This window comes from Ixodes scapularis, unplaced genomic scaffold (assembly GCF_016920785.2).
Source record: "Ixodes scapularis isolate PalLabHiFi unplaced genomic scaffold, ASM1692078v2 PGA_scaffold3__209_contigs__length_174095766, whole genome shotgun sequence".
NCBI lineage: Eukaryota > Metazoa > Arthropoda > Arachnida > Ixodida > Ixodidae > Ixodes > Ixodes scapularis.
Window position 1 is genome coordinate 119,699,085 of NW_024609868.1, and position 21,133 is coordinate 119,720,217.

Sequence of the window (21,133 nt, forward strand, 5' to 3'; positions counted from 1 at the left end):
TGAGCGGGCAATACAGTATAGACCACTTACGTAACCGCTTATAGTGCAGGACTGGGTATAACGCATTTTTTTTAAACCACCGGTTCGCCTCACATAGAACTCCATGTAATCACATACCGCTTAAAATGCAGGTGCGCGAAGGGAAATACCGGTTATAGTGCGGTTTCTGGAACAGCCCGCCGACCGCGCCGAAGACCGGAGCAGCGAGCACGCTTCCCTGTGCGACACTAGATAACGGCGCTAACGGCGCTAGCCGCAAGCGGCACTCGCGGGGCAAGGAGGTTGCTCGAAGAAGCGGGGAGAAGCGAAGAGAGAGGCTTCAGTTGCCATAGCGACGGAGGGACGGACGCTCGTGTCGTTCACGTGCGTGCATCCCTCCGCTGCGTTGACCAATCGCAGGTCGAGGAGAAGTGTTCGCGCGTGTTGCATGCCGGTTGCGGGCCGGCTTTTATACGCAAACATGGCGTCGGTTGTGATTGTCGTCGTAGACGGCGTGGTGGAATCTCATTGTTCCGCGTAAAAGCGCTATCCTTGACTGTGAATTTTCGTTGTGTGTCGCTATGACAACCCAGCACGTACTAGAAGGGAAGATCCACCTTTTCGTGCGGCGATGTCGTGGCGGCGCTCTCAAAATGGCAGAAATGCCCGTGTCGTCGTGTTTGTTTACTTCGACTACAGTGGTGCTTTCTAAGCATTGGTGTCCTCGAACATCGCCCGGATTTCTTATTTGGCGCATTTCATGCGTGTGCTCAAGTTGAAGATATTACTGGCGCGTACCGTATGAAGGATGCGAATTTTCACGCGTTTTCATCACCGGAGAAAAGTGATGAGGGTTAGCAATCCTGAACGCTTGCAACTTCCGTCCACAACCCGCGACGCCGTTAAAAGGCTGTGCCAGGCAAAAGCCGCTCATTTCTTTCAAAATGTTTGACACACTTGAGACAGAAACTGTTCTAGTTTGGTGAAATAAAGACTTTCCTCAAACTAAGCTTAGTTTTTAATCTAACATAAAATAAATTCTTTTACAAAAGTAAGTTGTCTCATGGCATGTATTTTGGCCTGAAAAATTTATGTTTTGGTTATAGCACGGGACCGCTTATAGTGCGGATTTTCGTGACTCCCGCGACATACGTTATATGCGGTCTACACTGTAGCTGCAACTTTTGATGTTCTCGGCACTTTCTCTGTTTTACAGCAGCGATTTTGTTCACAGCGCTTATATGCAGTTTGTTTGTGCAGTGCCATGCAAGTCTGCCAAATATAACAGTCTAGGGCATTGTGTATTTTCAAAATCAGCATCATCTTTTCCAGGAGTGGCAAAACGTAGGGGTAGGCTGGACATAGCATAGATGGGCAGTCAGCCAGATTGGTGGGTGTTAAAACCACTGCCACCCACTGCGTGGAGAATTCTTTGCACCGTGGAACCCGAGTTTGCTGTGAATGCACAATAATAATTTTTATGACTTGCAAGCTTGTAGCGGGTTCCTGCATACTTATTCCACCGTGAAACACGAATCTGGTGCGTTCACGATTCGCGACATTGGCTCCCGTGACATGCGAGCTCATGGCGGTTTCCCGCAGGTTTCATCACACCACAGAACCTGTTGTGTTACGGTTTCAGTTTTAATATTTTAGCAAGCCGTTCTGTAAGCCAAAGAAAGGCAAGTGAATCCAAAAACCATTTCGGCAAAATGAATAAAGATGGTTATTAGTTTGCATAACCGGCCTCACTATGCGACACCCGTTGGAGCATGAGCTACAAAACGGCATGACAGCTATTAAAAAGATTCAACAGATATTCAACTTTATAACCTTTAAATAACAAATTTGGACTGATGAAACATTGAGTTATTTATTGTCATTTTTTTATTTATTGCATTCCACTACATCATGTGATTGCAGTACAGTTTTAGTTTTAAACATCCTGGTCTTCTGTTGTTTGGTACCCCTCACAGCTATGCTGCTCGCCCCACTATAGCTCGCATTTGTTGTGGAATGCATTTGTGAAACTTGTCTGTGGATTAGAATTAAAATAAAGTATAAAGTTAAGCTATAAAAAAGTTATATTCCCAAGAGGGTTTGAACCCGTAACTTGGCGAAAATAACAGGTAGGAGGGCTGTGCGCGTGTAGCCTCTCGACTACCCACACACCCTCCGTTTTCGTGCCATTTATTTTTGCGGATTAGCCATAGGACATAGTATGTCGGTATTTGGTATTTCTGTATTTCCCACGATCGGCGGTATTGGGTTTTTCATAAATTTTCCTTTACCGCAATCTTCCTCAGCATTAACTTGACATGCCAATCCTCAAGTATCCACTTATATTTCTAGCCTTCTCATTATTTTTCTGCAAGCGGATCTGCACTTCTCTGGTCGAAGCGAGAACATATTCACGGCTTATCATTTGAGGGAGAAGAGCGGAAACGGAACGGGCGGCGATATGCGCAGCAGCGCGAATGGTTTCTTAACCATTGCAAGGCCGCTGTCGCCTAAAGTTCGACTGCGTCGGGCGCTTCAGATTTCCTTACGAAAGAAAAGCAGATCGCTTGCCTGGAAAGCCACTGCCGAGAAGAAAAGCTACAGCTCTGCTGCTCTTCCTTCTTCACCATAGTGGAAAGGCTGAAAGTTTTTTGTCCGTGATCTGCATGCACGATATTGGTTCCCGTGGCACGCAATTTTAGCCGGTTTCTGCGTGTTTATCACACCGTGAAATACCAACCTTTTGCATCCGCAGTGTGTGGTATCCTTTCCTGTGGCAAGAGTTCATTGTGAACTCCCGCGTGTTTATCACGTTGTGAAACGCCAATCTGCTGTGTCCGTGTTCTGCTGTATCAGTTCCTGTGTCACCTGTTTTGTAGACTAGCGGGTGTCCCTTGTGTTTATCATTAATTTTTAGATCGCAGCTCTTAGGCGCCCGTTTCCGGCTTGAGCGGCGTAGGCGTATCCGTGAGGTCACGTGAACCCCCCCCCTGAGTTCACGTGACTTTCCCTTGAGGAGGAGTTTCAAGGATGAGGAGAGGAGGAGGAGGTGAAGGAGGACAGGGAGGAGTAGCGGGCAGGACCACGAGGTGAAGAGGAGGGAGGAGGGGTATACCCTCCCCTCAGTACCCTTCCCTCCTTCTCCTCAAGAGCTGTGCTCGAATTCGGTGTTACAGGGAGTTGTAAACGACTTTCATTTTTTTATAAAGTTTTGCTGTCTCATCTTCAGAGATAGTCCACCTCATGTTCTTCACCATTTATTTCTTTATTTCGCGTGGTACGGGATTTAAAAGTTACTATATTTGTGGACTGTGGCCTCAGAAACTAATGCCTACATTGTGATGGCAAGTAAACGACACATTTGATGTAAAATTAAACTTGAAGAGATAGATACCCAGCTATGCCTGATTGAAGGGATTTATAAATATTCTTGCTATATGCAAATATCTTTTCTTCAGTCACGAATTATCAAGGCAGGTTGTCAGGGCATCTCTGCCTGTTGTATGCTCATGCTTAATAGCCAATTTTTAAAATTTTACTGCAATGTAAATATTAACATTCACAAAGTTTGTTCCTTTTTGAGTACACCAGGTGCAAGCATGCACAGTCCCACTTAGGAAGTGTGCTCTCCTCCTAAGTATGCGGCTGCAATATTTGTACTTTTCGAAGCGTTTATCGCGGCGTTTTAGCACTCTTGAGTGCGCTCCTTACCGAGCACCGGTGCACGCTGGAAAAGCACCACCTGCTGAAGCGAGCTCCCTGGGTGTTGCTTCTCCGCAGTGTACCGGTGCTCGGCATGAAGCACACTCAACGGGGCTAAGTTGCCACGATAAACACTTTAAAAAATAAAAATATTGCAGTTCACCTTGGAGCAAATGCCAAATAGCGTATTATTCGAAACTACCATTAAAAAAACTTGAGTTTCGCATAGCCCTATTTATTAAAGAGATGCTGAGACTGGGTCGGGTTGCTCGACTGCTATTCGAGGCAAATGGGTGTTCCTCGAGGCAGAAAAGTTTGGAAACCCCCGAGTTACATCTAAAGGTGAAACAGAGCCTGGAGTTTTTAACGTGCGCCATGCAGTAGCAACACACGAATGCTTGCAGACGGCAGATACAGCCATCGAGATGGCCCTGAACTGCGAGCGCCTGTCGGTGACGCTTCCCCGCGTCCGCTGGGCGGAGGGTGCCCTGCTGCTGGTGGGGCGTCTGGTGCAGGACTGTGTGTCGCTCATGGCCAAAGAGTTCCACCTGGTGCTGCAGAGCAAGGGCTTCATGGACCTCGGCAAGGTGAGGAGGCCACTCCGCAGCCTGCATCTACACTGCGTGATGTGTTAGCGCTAATGCAAGATTGGCCAATTTTTGCATTTTATTTCTTATGGGTGTTGGCACACACAAACTTCGTGACTTCATCATGAAAGAAATGTAGGGGTTTTTTCTCGACCATAAAAATTAATTATACATCGGTGAACACTCGGTCTCCACATAAACATTGTGCTAGTCCCAACTAGAACCAAAGTTTTGGAGCTTGCTGTTATCTGGCTTTAAAGGGGCTGTGCAACGACATTGGGTAGGAATATTTCTTACTTTACACCAGCTTCCTGGCACTAGTGGAACCCAAGAATACCCGAACGCAACACCACTGACCAAGAAGCGTCTTCGTCGCGGCGGAATTCAAAGGATGAAAGCGGAGGTTTTCTTTCAGTCTCTCCTTCCGAAGTTGCCTTTTGCTCCTTCGCGAAATTTGATGACGAAGCTGTGGGGACAATGGCAACAGTACGATCCTGGGGAATGCGTCATCAAGCTTTGCGGTGACAATGTTCAAATGCTGCTCACACAGTGGATGCGAAGACTGCGTACACATTTGATCTGGGCTCGTGACAATCGATGCCTCAACATGCATTCGGGCAGTGGCCCGTGTCCGATCGCAATGTCTGGAACTCAGCGCGTGTCCTGTGCTTTGCCAAACTCAGCGCGTGGCTATGATCAACATTGGCGGCATATAATCGGCTCCAGATCACGTGGCCGCTTGTTCTGGCTGCGAGTTGAGGGGGTGAACGGTGCTCATTTTTGTTTGATTTGTTTTGGAATTTTTTTTTGCGTGGGGTGGAAAACGAACACGTGTTTCATAGGTCATTAACGTCAGAGATGCGTTTTAAGTGGTATTTGCGCAAGGTACAGAGATTGTTGCATTGCCCCTTTAAAGTTGGAGGCGATTTCCTGAAATTTTTAGGGGAAAATATAGGTCATGAAGCCCACGAAATGTGAGCTTTATTGAACGCTCCAGGAACAAGTGCCCCATTTTCTCATTGAAAATTTAAAAAAAAATTGCTTATAACTTTTGAACCAGATAACGGCAAGCAGATAAGGTGTGGGCACGAAGCACAGCACAAAGAATATGAACTCTTATTATTTTCATAGATCTTATATTAATTTAAAGTTTACACTGTTTTGACAAAAACAAAAATGAATGCACTTTTTTTATTTTATTGGCATTGTTTCTGAGATTTTTGAAAGACTCGACATCACTTATTTACATGTTGTAATGATGTAACAACTTCAAGCGGTGGGTGTTTGTTTCATCAAGGTCAAGCTTGATGATCAACATTATCTGCTTGGGTGCAGCTACCTTGCATGCCACCCATGGAGGTATTGAAGAGGAAAGCAGCTCATTGATGGTCTAAGCTCCTATTGCCAACTAATGCCGAGCATGATACAGTGTGATCTCGACAACTGCACTCAGCTGCAGTTCTGCTGATTCAGTCAGACGCCTTTCTAACGAGCACCTCTACTGCGAAAACACCCTTTTAATGAAGTAGAATAAAGTTGTGACCAATGATTTGCGTTAATGTGTATCTCTGACTACTACAACAAATTTTTGTTTAAGAAATATTTTTGTTTTCTGCTAAGTGAAAACTAATTGATTTGACGTAAATTGTCGCTCTCGAGTGAAGCGCGTAGAAAACAGACATACTGCGGCAGCGGCGATAGTTGACACCGCCGCCACGTCCCTCCGCCATCGCCGCGCCGCACATTCTCGGTTTTGTGTTCAAATAATTTGTTAGAGTGCAACCTTGTGTCTAGATGGCGCTACATGACTATGTTGCGTAAAAAGCCTGTACGCAACAACATAGTCATGTAGTGCCATCTAGACACAAGGTTGCACACTAAATAATTATTTAGACACAAAACCGAGAACGCACGGCAAATGTGGCGCCACCTTTGCTGCATGCCGCATGCTCGTGTGTGCTTTTGTTTACTTTCGTTTTGCTCATGTCGTTGATTGAGTATGCACCCCTCCGCTTCATTCACGCAATGAGCACGCTTGTTTTCTTATTTTGCATATACGTCATCACATTTGAAAAGATCCACACAAACAAGAGTATATATTTAAAAAAAGCACTTTTCATGGGCAGTTGGAACTTTTTTATGCTGTCTTGGCATTTGATTGACTGACGCAGCAATCTTCATCAGGATCCGAAATTCACAATCTTGCTCGATCCGAGTCCCAAATTGTTCCACCTTGGAGCGATAATATTCGGTTGAGGAAACATGATCTGGGACTATTCGTAATGCCAAAATCCTAGCAAAATCAATAACACCGCACAGAAAAACGCCCTTCCACCCCCCTTTTTGTGCCGGACAGGAATGAAAAAGGGCTCGGTTGGCCCGGTTGTGCGCCTTTCCCCATCCTCACTGTGCCGCGCCCTGCAGCTGTCTCGTGCCATAAGCGTGGCAGATTCTGCCATGCTGCTGCAGTATAGTTCTGCTGTGGCTGCCACACCCGCTCCTACGAGAGAAAAGCGGCCACTTCGAAGGCCTCCTCCAAATGACAAGAAGCGGCACAAGCTGCCGCCCGATTTAGAAAAGGCCAAATTTACGTAGTAGGTGAATGCATCCCATTTGCCTCGTGATTGGGGTTAATGTTGGTGGTTTAGTGATTATTGCAATCCATATTTTGATAAGTAAGTTAAGTTTGTTACGTGGGAGTTTGGACAGCGGGAAATTAGCCTGCAGCAAGGAGCGCCTGGTGTCTCGGCTGTAGATGAGAAACTTCGCCAGTGGTGGTACTGGCCGTACGACCGATAGCCTGGTTTCTTTAAATTACATCACACAGTGTTGAGTACACAAATGCGTGCCAATACAATTTTAATTTAGAAAAAAAAAAAGAAGTGGTGATCGAGGCTAAGATGCCTGGATTGTGCAGCGTGAGCTTTTGCCCCACGTGCTCCGAGCTACGGTGCGCTAGCAGATTGGCAACCGTTCCCCCTTTTCGTAAGGTAATTGTCAGCATACAAAACCTCGTTTCTGATGTCGCTCACACTATATTTGGCGCTATACTTTTTCCTAAAACACCTCGAATGTCGCGCAGGTGCGTCAGTATGCGATAACACAAATTAGGTTTCGCATGATAAATATTTTGCACTCAAATACCCTTGTATGTCCTTGAAAAAAATTTACAGGGTTTTTGGCACCTCAAAAATTAACTATGCATTGTCAAACGTTCATTCTCTGCCAAAAGGAAGCACTAGAGGTCCAAACCAGATGCCAAAGTTTCAGCCCGAACCGATATCTTATTTAAAAGTTATGAGTGATTTTCTGGAAATTTCAATGGGAAAATAGTGGCCGATGGAGCTCTCACATTCATGGAGCTCTATGACTTCAGAAACCGAAAACGGGCGAAAATACGCCCCATTTTCTCATTAAAATTTTCAGAAAATCACGTCAAATTTTAGAATAAAATATTGGTTTGTGCTGAAACTTCGGCATCTCCTTCAGACCTCTAGTGCTACCTTTGGGCGGAAAATGTGCGTTCAGCGATGCAAGGTTTATTTTTGCGTTGAAAAAAAAAGAATGTAAATTTTTTGGGGGCAACTTCCACCCTGTTTTACAACAAAGTTACCCGTACTACAAAAAACTTTGCCGATCCCGTAGACTTCAATATAAAGGCCTTTGGCTGTAGCCAATGATTTTGAAAAACAAATCACTGTATATTTTGTGCCTTTCCATGGTCTGCATAGTGTAGAATTTTAACTTTTAAATGTCATAGTTTGGAGGGTATGACATGCAGAATCTTGGCTGTTTGTGTGTGCGTCCCCTCTGCAGGGGCAGAGCTGGAACATCACGGCCCTGGAGGACACGATTCTGTCGGCCGTGGAATTGCTGTCGCCGGACGTGGCCTGCCTGTCCTGCATCCTGCTGGCACAGACGCTGCCCGAGGACGAGGACTCAAACCCAGAGCAGGTTCCCGAGTGGACCCAGGTGACGGGATGGTATTTGCCACACGGCACAAACGTTCGACCGGGGCATACTGCGGGCGTTGCACTCCTTTCCACTTCACGTGCGAGTGGTGAGGTTTCAGTGCGTGCCAAGCTTGCACGCTCACGCGGTGCAAGCATTGTTCAGGGCAATGCACTTGTGCTTGTAGCTTCGGCTTTGCTTTGCTCGTAAAGTGAAACGGAGTATTGTAGGCGCTGAGCACCCACTTTCTGGGAAATGATCTATCGTACTGAAAATTCGCTAAATTGAAAAATTAAATTTTTTTACCATGCAGGTTGTCTTGCTTTGTGAAGATGTTAATTAAGATGTGGTACAGTCGACTTCCGTTAATTCAACCTTAACGGAACATGCGAGATTGGGGCGAATCATTTAAAAGTCGAATTAAGAAATGCATGCAAAATTTTGAATATCTAGCGCTTTAGATGAGGTGGGCTAACATTTTTATAACGGGCCGCCGCGCACCGCCATACGGTAATGGCAGTGTCCACGTATGTCCTGCGCGAGTTTATTGCAGTGACAGGCGGCCATTGCAACACCGCAGCAGTGTTGCAATGGTTGTTTTGTGTCGACACCCGGCTGTGTCTTGTGTCTCAACATGTGCCCTCTTTTTCTCTCTCTTCGCAATTCGGCATGTGCTTCAAAATTTTAAAACGGGCTTTTTCGCTGACAGATGCAGCCGATCGCACTCATCAGCGCGATCGCCGATCACGGCGATCCTATAGAAATGTATGGGCTTTTGCCGGGACCTTTGTACAGGTTCGAAATAAATGATAAGTCGAATTAATGCAAGTCAACTGTATTGATATATAGGGTACATGCGAAATTTCGAGGCATAGCTTCCTTCCTTTGCAAAATGAGTCAACAAACTTCCCAGGGTCATTGGGGAATGTTGACAGAGACAACCAACTTAATGGGAATGGGACGCCATCTCCCGATAGGTCAGCGAGCAGACAACCACGTCATCCGCTTTCGACAAAGTGCGTCGTCTGCTCGCTTCGCCTATTAGGAGATGGCGCCACGCATACAAGCGTCTCTAACTCAGTTGTCTTTGTTGACGTCCGCCATTGACCCTGGCAAATTTGTTAGTCTCATTTTTCGCAAGAAGAGAGACAGACCTTGAAATTTCACGAGGTAATATGCACCACTAAAATATGCCTTTGGCGAAATTTATAACTGCTTCGTGCTAGCACCGTTTTTTCCGGCCAATTTTAGAGCCAGCTTCTGGATTTCTTGCACCTTATATAAGGTGTCTGAAATAACCAGGCTCAATCTAAAATGGGCCGTAAAAATCGGCGCCTGCACATAGAAATCTAAACTTTTCGTCAAAGGGCTATTTCACGGGTCGGTTTTATCTTGTAAAATTACAAAGGGTAGATCCCTTTCTATAAAAAATAAGGCTTAAAAACTTGCCAGGATTAACGGTGGACGGCGACGCAGACGACTGAGTTGAGTGGCGGGGCACGTTTAGCGCACATATTGATAGATGGCGCTACCTCCTTGTCAAGACTGCTTGGGACGAACGTGGTCTATTAAAATAAACATACAATATTTTTTTTAATGTACCTTTGGCTTAAAAAGGAACATGCACAAGAAGAGCAAATCTTGAAGTGAAAAAAAAAAAAAAAGGTGGTTGCATAACAACGTCGTTTTTGCTGCCGACAAATTTTGTTTGCATGTCGTCTGCTTTCTTTTGCTGGTCGGCTGCAACTTCCAGCGCTGCTCTCGACGCCATCCATCAATATGTGCGCCAAACGCGTCCCGCTACTTGACTCCTTCGTCTGCGTTGCCATTAACCCTAGCAAGCTTTTTGGCCCTATTTTTTTTACAGAAAGTGAGCTACACTTCGTAGTTTTAGAAGAAAAAACCGACCTGTGAAATACACCTTTGATGAAAAGTTTAGGTTGCTACGTGTAGGCACCGATTTTTATGGCCTATTTTAGATCGAGCCTGGTTATTTTAGACACCCTCTATTTACATGAGTTAAAAATAGTAATAAAAGAAAAAATACAATCCGTATGTGCAGGGGCAGACTTACTACTAGGCAGAGTAGGCAGCCGCCTAAGGTAGCAGAATTTTGGGGCCGGCCAATTTGTTGCCATTCCCAAAATAATTGTTTTTTTTTACATATACATAGTTCTGAACTTAGCTACTTTAGCAATTCTATCTCCAAATCTTGCTACTTTTGAAAATTTTAACTTCATTCTTAGTTACTTCGCCATCATGGTACTGTTAAAGGCTGCCTAGGGCGGCAAGTGGCTAATTCCGCCTCTGCATATGTGCATAACGTGTGAGTATAGTATGCTGAGTCTGAGGACTTCAAGTTAACAACGGTCTGCTTAAGTTAATGTTGACCTGAAATTTATGATGTTACTGTTAAAGCCACTTTAGTATAGTGACGTCCAGTTTCCATGCTTCTATGTTAATCATACTGAGGATGATTTTTCATATGACGATGGTTTCTTCAGACTATGTAAACGGTCTAATCAAGTAGTACAGTGCAATTCACTGTAAGGAGTGTGTGGCGCCAACGACAACCGGAACCATGTGGGGACACTCCTTCCCTAGGGGAGGGATTCCTAGGGACAACACTTGTCCCCACTCCCGGGGGTCGCGGGAAGCAGCGGGAGACGGGGGACAGTGGAAAATGGCGCGGGGAGAATAAAGGAGTGTTGCAAGCTCACGTGAGACGTATGTGAAAGTGTCCGCTCTGCCGAGCCAAGCGTGACACCACTTATAACAATAATGCTAAAACACAAAAATTTAATCGTTATAACTGGCTATCGTTGTTTCTGGATTAGAAACTGATTGTTTGTAGTCTAGAAGCTCTAAAAACTGATCGTTGCATCTGGTACATCGTTATATGTGGTATCATTATAAGTGGATGGCACTGTATTCATATAGGAGAAAAGTCTTGCAACTTCATGAGGGCCTGTCCCAGGCGAAAATTTTCAACTGGGACCAGTTGGTCCCAGTTGCAACTGGTTTATGGAACAATTCCCAGTTGCAACTGGTCCCAGTTGGAGTCGTCCAACTGGGACCAGTTGGTCCCAGTTGCAACTGGTTTATGGAACAATTCCCAGTTGCAACTGGTCCCAGTTGGAGTCGTCCAACTGGTCCCAGTTGGAGTTGGTACCAACTCCAGCAACAATGAAACACGGCACAAAATGGAAGGTTGACAAGACTTTATTGTCAAAAACTTGGAGAATGAAACTAAATAGGTTCGGTGACGTACACGCTCCGGGTTTAGCCACTTGCTTGCGACGGTTGAATCGCTTTTTCAGAGGTGGTATTCATGAGATGAAGGAAGATCGGCCGCTGGCGTCTGTTAGTGAAGACGTCCTTAGCTTCTCTTCCCATCGCATGAAGAAAGGTGCTCACCCGTGATCCTGCGTTGCGCAGGTGAAGTCCTGATAAGATGCGGTAGCGCTCCCACCTTGCAATCTCTGTCACAAGAGTCAAACATTTTCGAGGTAGACCTCCCGCCATTTTCGCCATTGTGCTCTCCGCGGCGTGTTCTCTTCCGTCCGGTCTTTCCTGGGTGCCCTCCGATCGCTGAACTGCATCGTTCCATCCTCGAAGTTCACTGCCGCCACCATGGCGTGTGTACGGTTAGGTCCAAAGAAGCGCAGCTGTAGTTTTGACATTTTCATAACGACGCCAACTTGGGCGATGGCGACCCTTCCCTACCGCGTCCGTCCGACTCCGGATGGATGGATGGATGGATGAATACGGCTGAGCCCTTTGGATCGGGCGGTAGCTTACGCCACCTAGCCATTTTGTTTTACCATTTAAGCTTAGAATATTTCGGCGTCAGCATAGGCAGCGCCATCTGTCGACAGCGCGTACCACTAATCCGCACCCGCGTGCCACGGCGGCCGGCTATCTCTGATTAGTCAAAAGATAAATTGATTTATTAAAAGAAAAAAAAAATACTGTTGGTATTTAAATAAATGTTTTAATATATTTTAATAATGCACTAAATGTTCATTTAGGTGAACACATTTTGTCACTAATTATATTTTCCAATTAAAAAAATATTTAGTTAATTAAAATTTTTATATTATTTTTATAAATATATAAATGTACCCCAGTAATTAAAAATTCCCTATTTGTATAAATCTAAAAATGTTAGTTTTTTTAGTTTTCTTCATTAGCAAAGGTCAATACACCCCCAACTTGTCCAAATTGTTGCCCAATGTTAACTGGGAACGGGAAAGGCATTTGAAGCTCGACTGGGAATCGCTCCAACCAGTTACTTTCCTAACTGGTTCCAGTGCACTCCATTCCCAACTGGGAGTCAAACCAGTTGACTCCCAACTGGGAATGGTTCAAACCAGTTGACTCCCAACTGAGAATGGTTCAAACCAGTTGACCCCTCAGCTGGCCCCAGTTGGACTCCCATTGGTCCCAGTTGATTCCCAGCTGGGACCAGTTAGTCCCAGTTGCTTCCCAGTTGGGACCAGTTAGTCCCAGTTGAAACCAGTTGAGGTGCCAACTGGTCCCAGTTAGAAATTTTCGCCTGGGGTTTGTCACCTCAAATACCACCATCCTTGAGAAGATTCCAATAAAAGGAGCCTAGCAATACCTTTCTCTCCTAGTTTATTGCAAAAGTACTTTCTAATGTTGGTAATATATTACTAGCTTTTATAGACAATTTTTGTTATAAATTAGACTGTTCAGTGGCTCACCGCATGTTTCGATTAACTGGTGCTATTTATGCAAATCATATGCGATGATGTCATTTTTAGGGGTTTAAAATGTAGCTACCATACCATAAATTTCCAAAGATAAATGCTTTGCACTTGGTGCATAATCCTCACCTGGCACATAATTCACACATAAAAAAAATGTTTTTCTTACACAACACAATTCGAAAAATTCCCGTTTTATTGCTGCACAGAAAAGCTTGTACCATCACAATTCATAATTAATATAATGTGTCAATCACAAAATCCGTCGGCTCTTGTCATAACGAGCAATCTTGAAAAAAAACGAATCTTTGTATAGACCGGTAAATCGGCAGCAAAAGGGTTAAAAGTTAAAATTTTACGTGATACAAACTATCACGTAAAATTCAAATTTTTAACCCTTTCACTGTCGATTTTTTTTGTTTTCTGGCTGCTCCTCACCCCTGCCTGTATTTTTTTTTTTTTGTGTTGGTTTGGCTGTTGTTTTATAATAGTAACTCAGCAATGGTACTCTTTCTTGCATGCATCATCAGCGCTATGACAGCAAGAAATACATAGAGTTCACGCGCAGTCACATCTTTTTACCGCTGTATACGGGATCAGTCCACCGACACAAACGCGGCAAGTATTACGCTTGGCACCAGAAAAGATTCCTCCACTTAACAATTGTGTCCATGCAATACCGCATAAACGAGCCACTTAAGCGGCTTTATTGTTATTACTTCAGTTGTGACCAGTGCAAAGGCGCACACATTGATGGCACTGCTAAGTTCTCAAGTTTGGTGGGAAGCTCCTAGAACAAAAAATGTTCAGGTTCTAAGCAGTTCTTTTTGAATAACAAAACGAGAAATCCCAACTTTGCTCTGACCCCCTCCAGAATTTTACGGACCTACTGCGCAAGGTCCAGCGGCAGTGCGAGCGCTTCCTGATCCACAACGCCAATCGAGTGGTCCACTGCAAAAGCTGGGCGGCGCTCCCCGCCCAGCTGCAAAAGAAGATCAAAGACGGTGAGAGTGATCAAAGGCGGTGACCGCTCGAGCGAAGGGCAGTTTTCAATGTTTTACCGTCTCTCTCCTCAGCTGCCGTCATCGTGTTCGAGTTTGAGAAGCCCATTGCGCCGCCTCCGAGGCTCTCGAGCTTACGCAGGGTAAGTTTCATTCTTCCCACATCGTTGTTAAGCGAAAATTTCAGAAGTTGTAGAGGAAAGCTTGAAGCTTACCGTTGCAGGTCATAGCAATACAGTCGACTTCCTTTGATTTGGCCTTGATGGAACATGCGAAATTGGGTCCAATTGTCCGAAAGTCTAATCAAAAGATGCGCGCGAAATTCTGAATATCCAGTGCTTTAGACCATTGCACACTGCCGTAGGGCAGTGGCAGCAGCTGTGTATGTCCTTTGCGCATTTGGTGTGGCGGCGGCGGCAGTGACTGGCGGCCGGGGCCATGGCAAACACCGCTGCAAAGCAGCACTCTCCGCAGCGGTGTTGCAATGGTTGTTTCGTGTTGAGACACGGCCATGTCCCGTCTGCTCTATTTTTTTCTCTCCGCGATTCGGCGTGCGCTTCATAATTTGAAAACTGTTTTTTTCGCTGAGGAACGCGGCCGATTGCGCTTGTAATTTGCACACCGCGTAATTCGGGGTAAAAAAAAGCCCGTTTTTGTGCACCAAGCTTGGCCAATCGGGCTTGTAATTTGCCCACCGCCGGTTCTCTCTGGGTGGAATTAATCAACAGTACTTTATGTTTCAAGATAAAAATAGTTTTTTTTTGTTCTATAGAAACGCATGGGCTCTTGCCAGGACCTTTGAACAGGGTCAAATTAAGCAATAAATCAAATTACCCGAGGTTGAATAGACCTATCGCTAAATTACCTAACCATCAATCAGAATGCAGGGATTGGTGTTCCACGGGCCACACGCGCACGCCTTCCCTGTATAAAAGATTTTAAGTAAATAACCAAAATGAAGCCTTGACGAACGCGTGTGCAAGATGCAATTTGTTTTAGGTATTTACTTTAGAAAAATTACTACTGCTGAGGCCAGCACGGGGAACACCAATCCCTGCATTTTCCTTGATGCTTGGGTAGTTCAATAGGTCTAGTAACGCAAGTGGACTGTATTGTCGACTTCTGCGAAATAGACGGCACCTGGTGGCTAGGGAAAAAGGCCGTAGCAACAGGTTCGCTCGTCAGCTTTTTCGAGCAAATGAGATATTTACTGTGCTTAGAGGTCTAAAGATGAAGCCGTGAAAGTAGGTTAAAAAAACACACAATGAGAATTGCTAGTACTAGGCATCTAACTGTTTTGTGCGTTATTGTCAAGGCTATAGTGATGTTACGAGGTGCCGACATATTTCGTTACAATTTTTAAGGAATCGTTGCCCAACGAATAGAAGTTTTTTGCTTGAGAGGGTGGAAGATGTTGTGAAGGGGACGCTGATGCTTTGTTATTGCAAGGTAGGTTCATTTAGGTGTTTTGTCTCTCGCCATACGTGACCTCCTTCCTCTATTCTACAAAAATAACATGTTTTTCCAGATGCCTCTTACTTTTTTTGTATAGTATTGCAATACAGTGATGTGATTGCTGCGCCATTTGCGCCAAACTGCGCCAAAGTGTTTACCCTGCTACATCCTGCTACATTTTACCAAAATGTGAGACATTTGCGCCTACGTTGTGCCAAATTTAGTTTTGGCACAACGTTGCACTTGAATGATACTGGAAATATTATAGCTCAGGCCTCGCTGCTCGGCCGGGCCGTTACGATATGCTTATGCGAATTCTCAGAAATTTTGGCTATCTTCTGAAATAAAGTACTATTTGATCGCATTTCGTATGAAAGGCTGACAGTACTCGGAAGTTTTGCAATAATTCTCATGTTCGTCGTCTGTTCTGCTGGAGGATTAGTTAGTCTGATTGAGTGCGCTTCTCCACGCGCATTGGTGTACTGCAGAGAAGCGAAAACCGCAATGTAAGCATTGCGATTTTGCGTGTCTTGCTTCGCTGCAGCGCACTACCGTGCTAAGGGGAAAGCACTCCTCCAGAGCGAGATGTGACACAGTTCCTGAATATAACTTTGGCTCGTATGTATGATAGACTACGATATCCCGGCGGTACCTGTTTCCATATTGAGATTTAGCGAGAATACTCCGATAGTGCAAGAACATTTATGTGCGCTCTTTCGTATGTTTATTTTTTATTTTTGCCAACTAATTTGTTTAGCTATCACTTTTATATAGATGTGAGTAAATTAGAACCAAGTTGGCACAAGCAGTGAATGGAAGCTTGGGAACAACCTTAATGAGTTCGGCGGGATTGTTTTTTTAAGTTTTGTTCAGATACCGTTTTTGTTATGAAGTTCTACTCATGAAATATAATTGACGTTCATAATCAAATGACAAGTGAATTGTTTTTTTATCTGAATTATTAATTGCTGTTTTCTTACAACCTTTAGAACTCGAAGGAACCATTAATTTATAGGCTCTATATTATTGTATTATTTCAGTGCGATTCAGTACCTAAAATAACCATTCCGGGCAGTTTGTGCTGTCCTTCTTCGCTCACCTTCTCACCGTGTCTGGTGCTTCTCCATGCAACTAAACGTTAGTTTTGTGTTTGAGGGACTCACTCCTGCTGTCCGATTGATGTGAACTAAGGGTTGCACGTAAGTGAGAAGGCAATGTAAACATTGCCTTTTAGTTGGACGTGCCGACACATTAATCTTCACAATGTCTGCATTGGTATGAATAAGAATGGTGCTACAAAAGTTATTTTTGCTGCTCCAAATTTGACTTTTGGCTGCTCCGAGAGCTGCTCCAAAATGACCAGGACTAATCACATCACTGCAATAGCGTAAGAGGCTACTGGCACGAGCCATAGGCAGGCAGTCCTGGCTGACAACGCGAAGAGGTGCAAGTTGGGTCCCCATGTGTCGGTCCATCAGATTTACCTCCTGCCAGATTTTCTAACCGAAAATCAACAGCTAGTGCCCTTGTTGCAAGTGTAACATTGCGCCCTCATATACATGGGGGGATGGGAGAGTGTTTCGGTTTTCGGGTCTTCATATAAAATAAGAGGACACCGGTTCGTTCCACTGTGATGTCGTTCTAAGGTCACGGTTGAAAAAGGCAGCCGGATTTAGTTAAAGCAGCAGCATCTCGAGGTGATTTGGGAGTACACGAAACTGATTTAAAGGTTGACGCGATTTGGCCTTGGAAGGTTGAAAGATGCCGAAAAGGGTAAAAAAGGGCACTCCACCCCTAATGTAGAGCATTTTTAAGCCCTTCGAAGGCCCGCTTGCTCGTCTTACTGCTGCGCAAAATGCGAAACTTAATTCTTTAGAGAACATAACGGAGACGGTCGTTATTGGCAGGCTTTTGCAGCAGATCTGTGGGTATATTTCCTGTAGGGTCATTTTGGCTGAAGAGTTTCTCCGCCAAATGTAGCAGAGAGATTTCCTAGCTAAACTTAGCGGAAAATTTTCGTGCTTAATTTAGTGGAAAGATTTCCCCGCTAAACATCACGGTGTCACATGACACGGTGCCATCACATGACATCATAATGTCATATCACACTAGTGTCACATGACACCTTGTCACATTACACTACCGTAATATCCCGAGTCATCGCCCATCCCCGAGCCATCGCCCACCCCATTTTTTGGGCCAATATCGATTTCCGAAAAAACACCGAGTCATCGCCCACCCCTTCTAATACCCCAGCGCGGACTCTGCGATCCGCGAACACTCATCCTACCCGAATGACGCGGCCGCGGACCTGACAGTTGGAGGACGTCCGCGACAAAGTAAAACGAAGGAGGGAAAGACACTTCTTTTTTGTTTAAGCATTTCCTCCGTGAGCGACCCCAAAGTGGTCGTGTATCCGTGCGAAAAGAAAACGATGGAGATAACAAAATAAGAGTTAGGTCAAAGTCTGTCTCCGCCGAAGTAAGGTCACCGCGAACCCGCTCCTTCTTCCCGCCCGTCGCGACCGCGGTTGTGCAATATTTTAGGCAAAGCCAAAGCGTAAATAAAGCTTTGCTGGAACGTCCTACACAGACGTTTGCAGAGCGTCCCAACCCTACATTGATAGCCCGCCGTGCACGGACGCACGTATGTACGCACCAAACAAGAAAGTTGAGCAAGAGCTTGCAATTGACAAGGCGCCCGACTTGGCCCGACGCCAAAGTATTTGCCAACGCGACCGCCGGCTTTCCCGCTTTGCTCTCGCGGTCGCTTCTTTGGTCCGCTCGCTCGCTCGCTCGTTGCGCCTGGTCGGTTTTTCTATTTTCTTGTAGACTTTTCCTTCTTTTTTTTTTACTAACTAGGAGAACATAGTGATGACATTCTCTCACGGAACAAACGTTCGCGCTATATGCAGATCGGCGGTGTTTCTAGCGCGTATGCAAGCAACGGACTTCGCTATAGTAAAATATTCTTTCGTTAGCATTTTTTTCTATAAAACAATGAAACTAAATCGAGTTTCGAGTTTGATGTATCTCTTGTGCATCAGCGCTAGATACGCAGAGAAAAATAGGCGGTTTTTTCCGCTTTTTTTTTTCAAGTGTTTGTGCTCACCCACCGAGACATGACCCACCCCACTTTTTTAACGAATTTCAGGCGGTAGGGGGGTGGGCGATGACTCGGGATATTACGGTAAGGTCGCGTAAGCACGGTTTCGTGGTCACGTGACGAAAAATCGCATGGCCACATGCTTTCCTAATGGTCACGCAAGACTGTGACACATAACACCTCGACGTCACGTGACATCTTGATGCTGCGACATCTGTGACGCTGTGACGTGACATGACGTCATGATTAGTGTGTAGTTAGGATTTCGTGTTTCCTGAGTTTACTTCTCGTAAATTCAAAAAATGGCTTTTCGGAGTTTTTTTTGGTTTTTTTTTCTGAAAGTTTGGGGTTTATTGAAGTTTAGTTCTGTTAGATTACCAATTCTCTGAAACATTTATTTTACTCTTTTCCCATTTTTTAAATATTCAGAAAGGAAATAAATGAAGTCTGGGTACCATAACCCAGTGGTTTTCAACAACTGATGCTTCGTGGAGCCCTGGTGGTTCAGCGGAGATGATGGAGGACCCTGCTCGTGGTGAGGGGAAGGGAAATGTATAGATTAATTATGATAATAATTTAATAAATGGATATAACTAAGGGCTAGCGTAAAGTACACTTCTCTCAATCACATACACTTGAGAGAACTCGCCCGAAAATTGAAAAGTTTCTTCCTAGCAAGATCAGCATACCCACCTGTAACTCTAGCGAACAATAAAGGTTTTCCAATCCAAATCTCAATCTGAAAAAAAGACAGCCTTTATTGTTGGGCTTGACTGATGAAGCAGGGCTTCGCGGACCCCCATTTGAGAACCACTGCCATAACCCATTGTTCTGAAGGAACCTTGACAAGCTAAAAGGCAAACCTCTTTTCTCAGTAGTTCAAGATTTCAAGTGGCATCTCCTCAGGACCATTGACCCTCTACTCTTATAATGTCTCTTTGTAACAAAACATCTTTCTTCCTTCTTATTTTGTCATCGTGACCTTGAAATTCTGAGTTTTTTCGATAAATCCGCATTGACGAAAAATTTACCGGAAGGTTTTTTCGGATTTTTTGGGGTTTATCCGAAAACATGCAACCCCAAGTATAACACATGTGCACCACAGCGTGCAGCATCTCGGCTGTCACCGCAGTCGTTGGCGGGACACGTCGAGAAACGCGCTTTCTCCGCAGCCGCTCGAAAACTCCTTGTGATGCCATTTTCGCAGAAGCCCCGGAGGAAGTCTACGGGGACGTCCCAGGCATGCGAGGCGGGAGAGGGCAGCCCCCCGGCACCCATGCGCAAGCCCTCCCGCTCCTTCTCCCGTGCCGTGTCCTCCTCGCCCAGGACCTCGGGCAGCGACTCGTCCGAACTGCCCGGCTCTGCGGACAAGAGCAGCCGGCCCATTGCCACCACCTCGCTCACGTCTTCCTTCCACTCCAGGGAGGCGGCGTTTCGACGTGCCGAGGAAAAGCCCACCTCGCCGCCGGAGCGGAGGTCCGCGCCCTCTGGGGTCATGTCGGAGAGCCTCGAGAGCTACAGGGAGTCTTCGTCGGACTCCGGGAAAGAACAGGTAAAACAAAGAATTCTTGCTTTTTTTTTTACCATAATTTACTTTTATCGTAAACAGTGTGGCTCAATGTGGTGTCTCTAAATTTGTTTGTGCAAGAGGTACTTGATAAGCTGTCAATCTAAACATTCAGTTGGGAAAGAATAGTTTATTTTGGTGCAATCACTTTTGAACACAATGTACTCATTTCATTTTTAAATATTTCAAAGAATTAATTTACTAGAGGAAAAATTCAGCTTAAATTAGAAACCTTAATTCAGTTTCTTAAAACTGAAAAGCTTTCTTTCTTACAACAGCTTTCTTTAACCTTTCAACGTAAATGTTTGCCATGGGTTCAATTCAGCATGTTCAGCTTGACTGTCCCATTCAGGCTGAACATGCTGAATTGACCGATAGACCCGAATAAGTTATTGAAAAAAATAGTTCGAAATTTTTTTTTTCTCTGGGATTTGTTTTTTATATTTATGACCTTTGTAATGAAAGGATCGGTAAAGTGGTTTTGAAGCCTATGTTAATTGCTTCGTCGTTTGAAAGCTGATTATATAGGGGCTTGATAGTTCAAGGAGTTTCAGGTTTTGTGAAGCATTGCTGAAATATATGAAATAAGTTTGTTCATCCCTCAAAAATGTTGTCTATTGTGAACTGTTTAGACAGCCACGTGGCTCCTCAAAACTAAATTAAGTTTGTTCATCCAGTAAAAAACTGTCAATTGTGAACTATTAGTTCCGTAGCGCGCTTCTTACCGAGCACCGGTGCACTGTAGAGAAGCAGCACGGTGCAGTAGCGAGCTTCGTGGGTGGTGCTCCTTTGCAGTGCACCGGTGCTTTATCAGAAGCGCGCTCAATGGGGTGGAAGAACGAAAAGTATGAGTTGCATGAAAACGGTGTTTGAATTAGGCTGCTTAAAAATACATTAAAGACATGGTGGGAGAACTATATTTTTAATATTTGTTTGAATTAACCAGATGTATGAAATATCCTTAATTTAATATAATAACTACTTTGAACCGGAAACTATCGCCTAAAGAGTCAGACTTTAGTCCATTTTCTAGATGTATTTTTATTGCATTTAGAA

At 44.7% G+C, this 21,133-nt stretch overlaps 1 protein-coding gene across 1 annotated transcript in view; it reads left to right on the forward strand.

Moving 5' to 3' along the window:
* LOC115315416 overlaps positions 1–21,133 on the forward strand; it is a 45,267-nt gene that overhangs the window by 16,378 nt on the left and 7,756 nt on the right. The window contains exons 7-11 of the mRNA XM_040209091.2: positions 4,086–4,268; positions 8,085–8,240; positions 13,824–13,953; positions 14,026–14,093; positions 19,718–20,062. Coding sequence (XP_040065025.1) covers positions 4,086–4,268; positions 8,085–8,240; positions 13,824–13,953; positions 14,026–14,093; positions 19,718–20,062 — 882 coding nt within the window. The remainder of the gene's footprint in view (positions 1–4,085; positions 4,269–8,084; positions 8,241–13,823; positions 13,954–14,025; positions 14,094–19,717; positions 20,063–21,133) is intronic.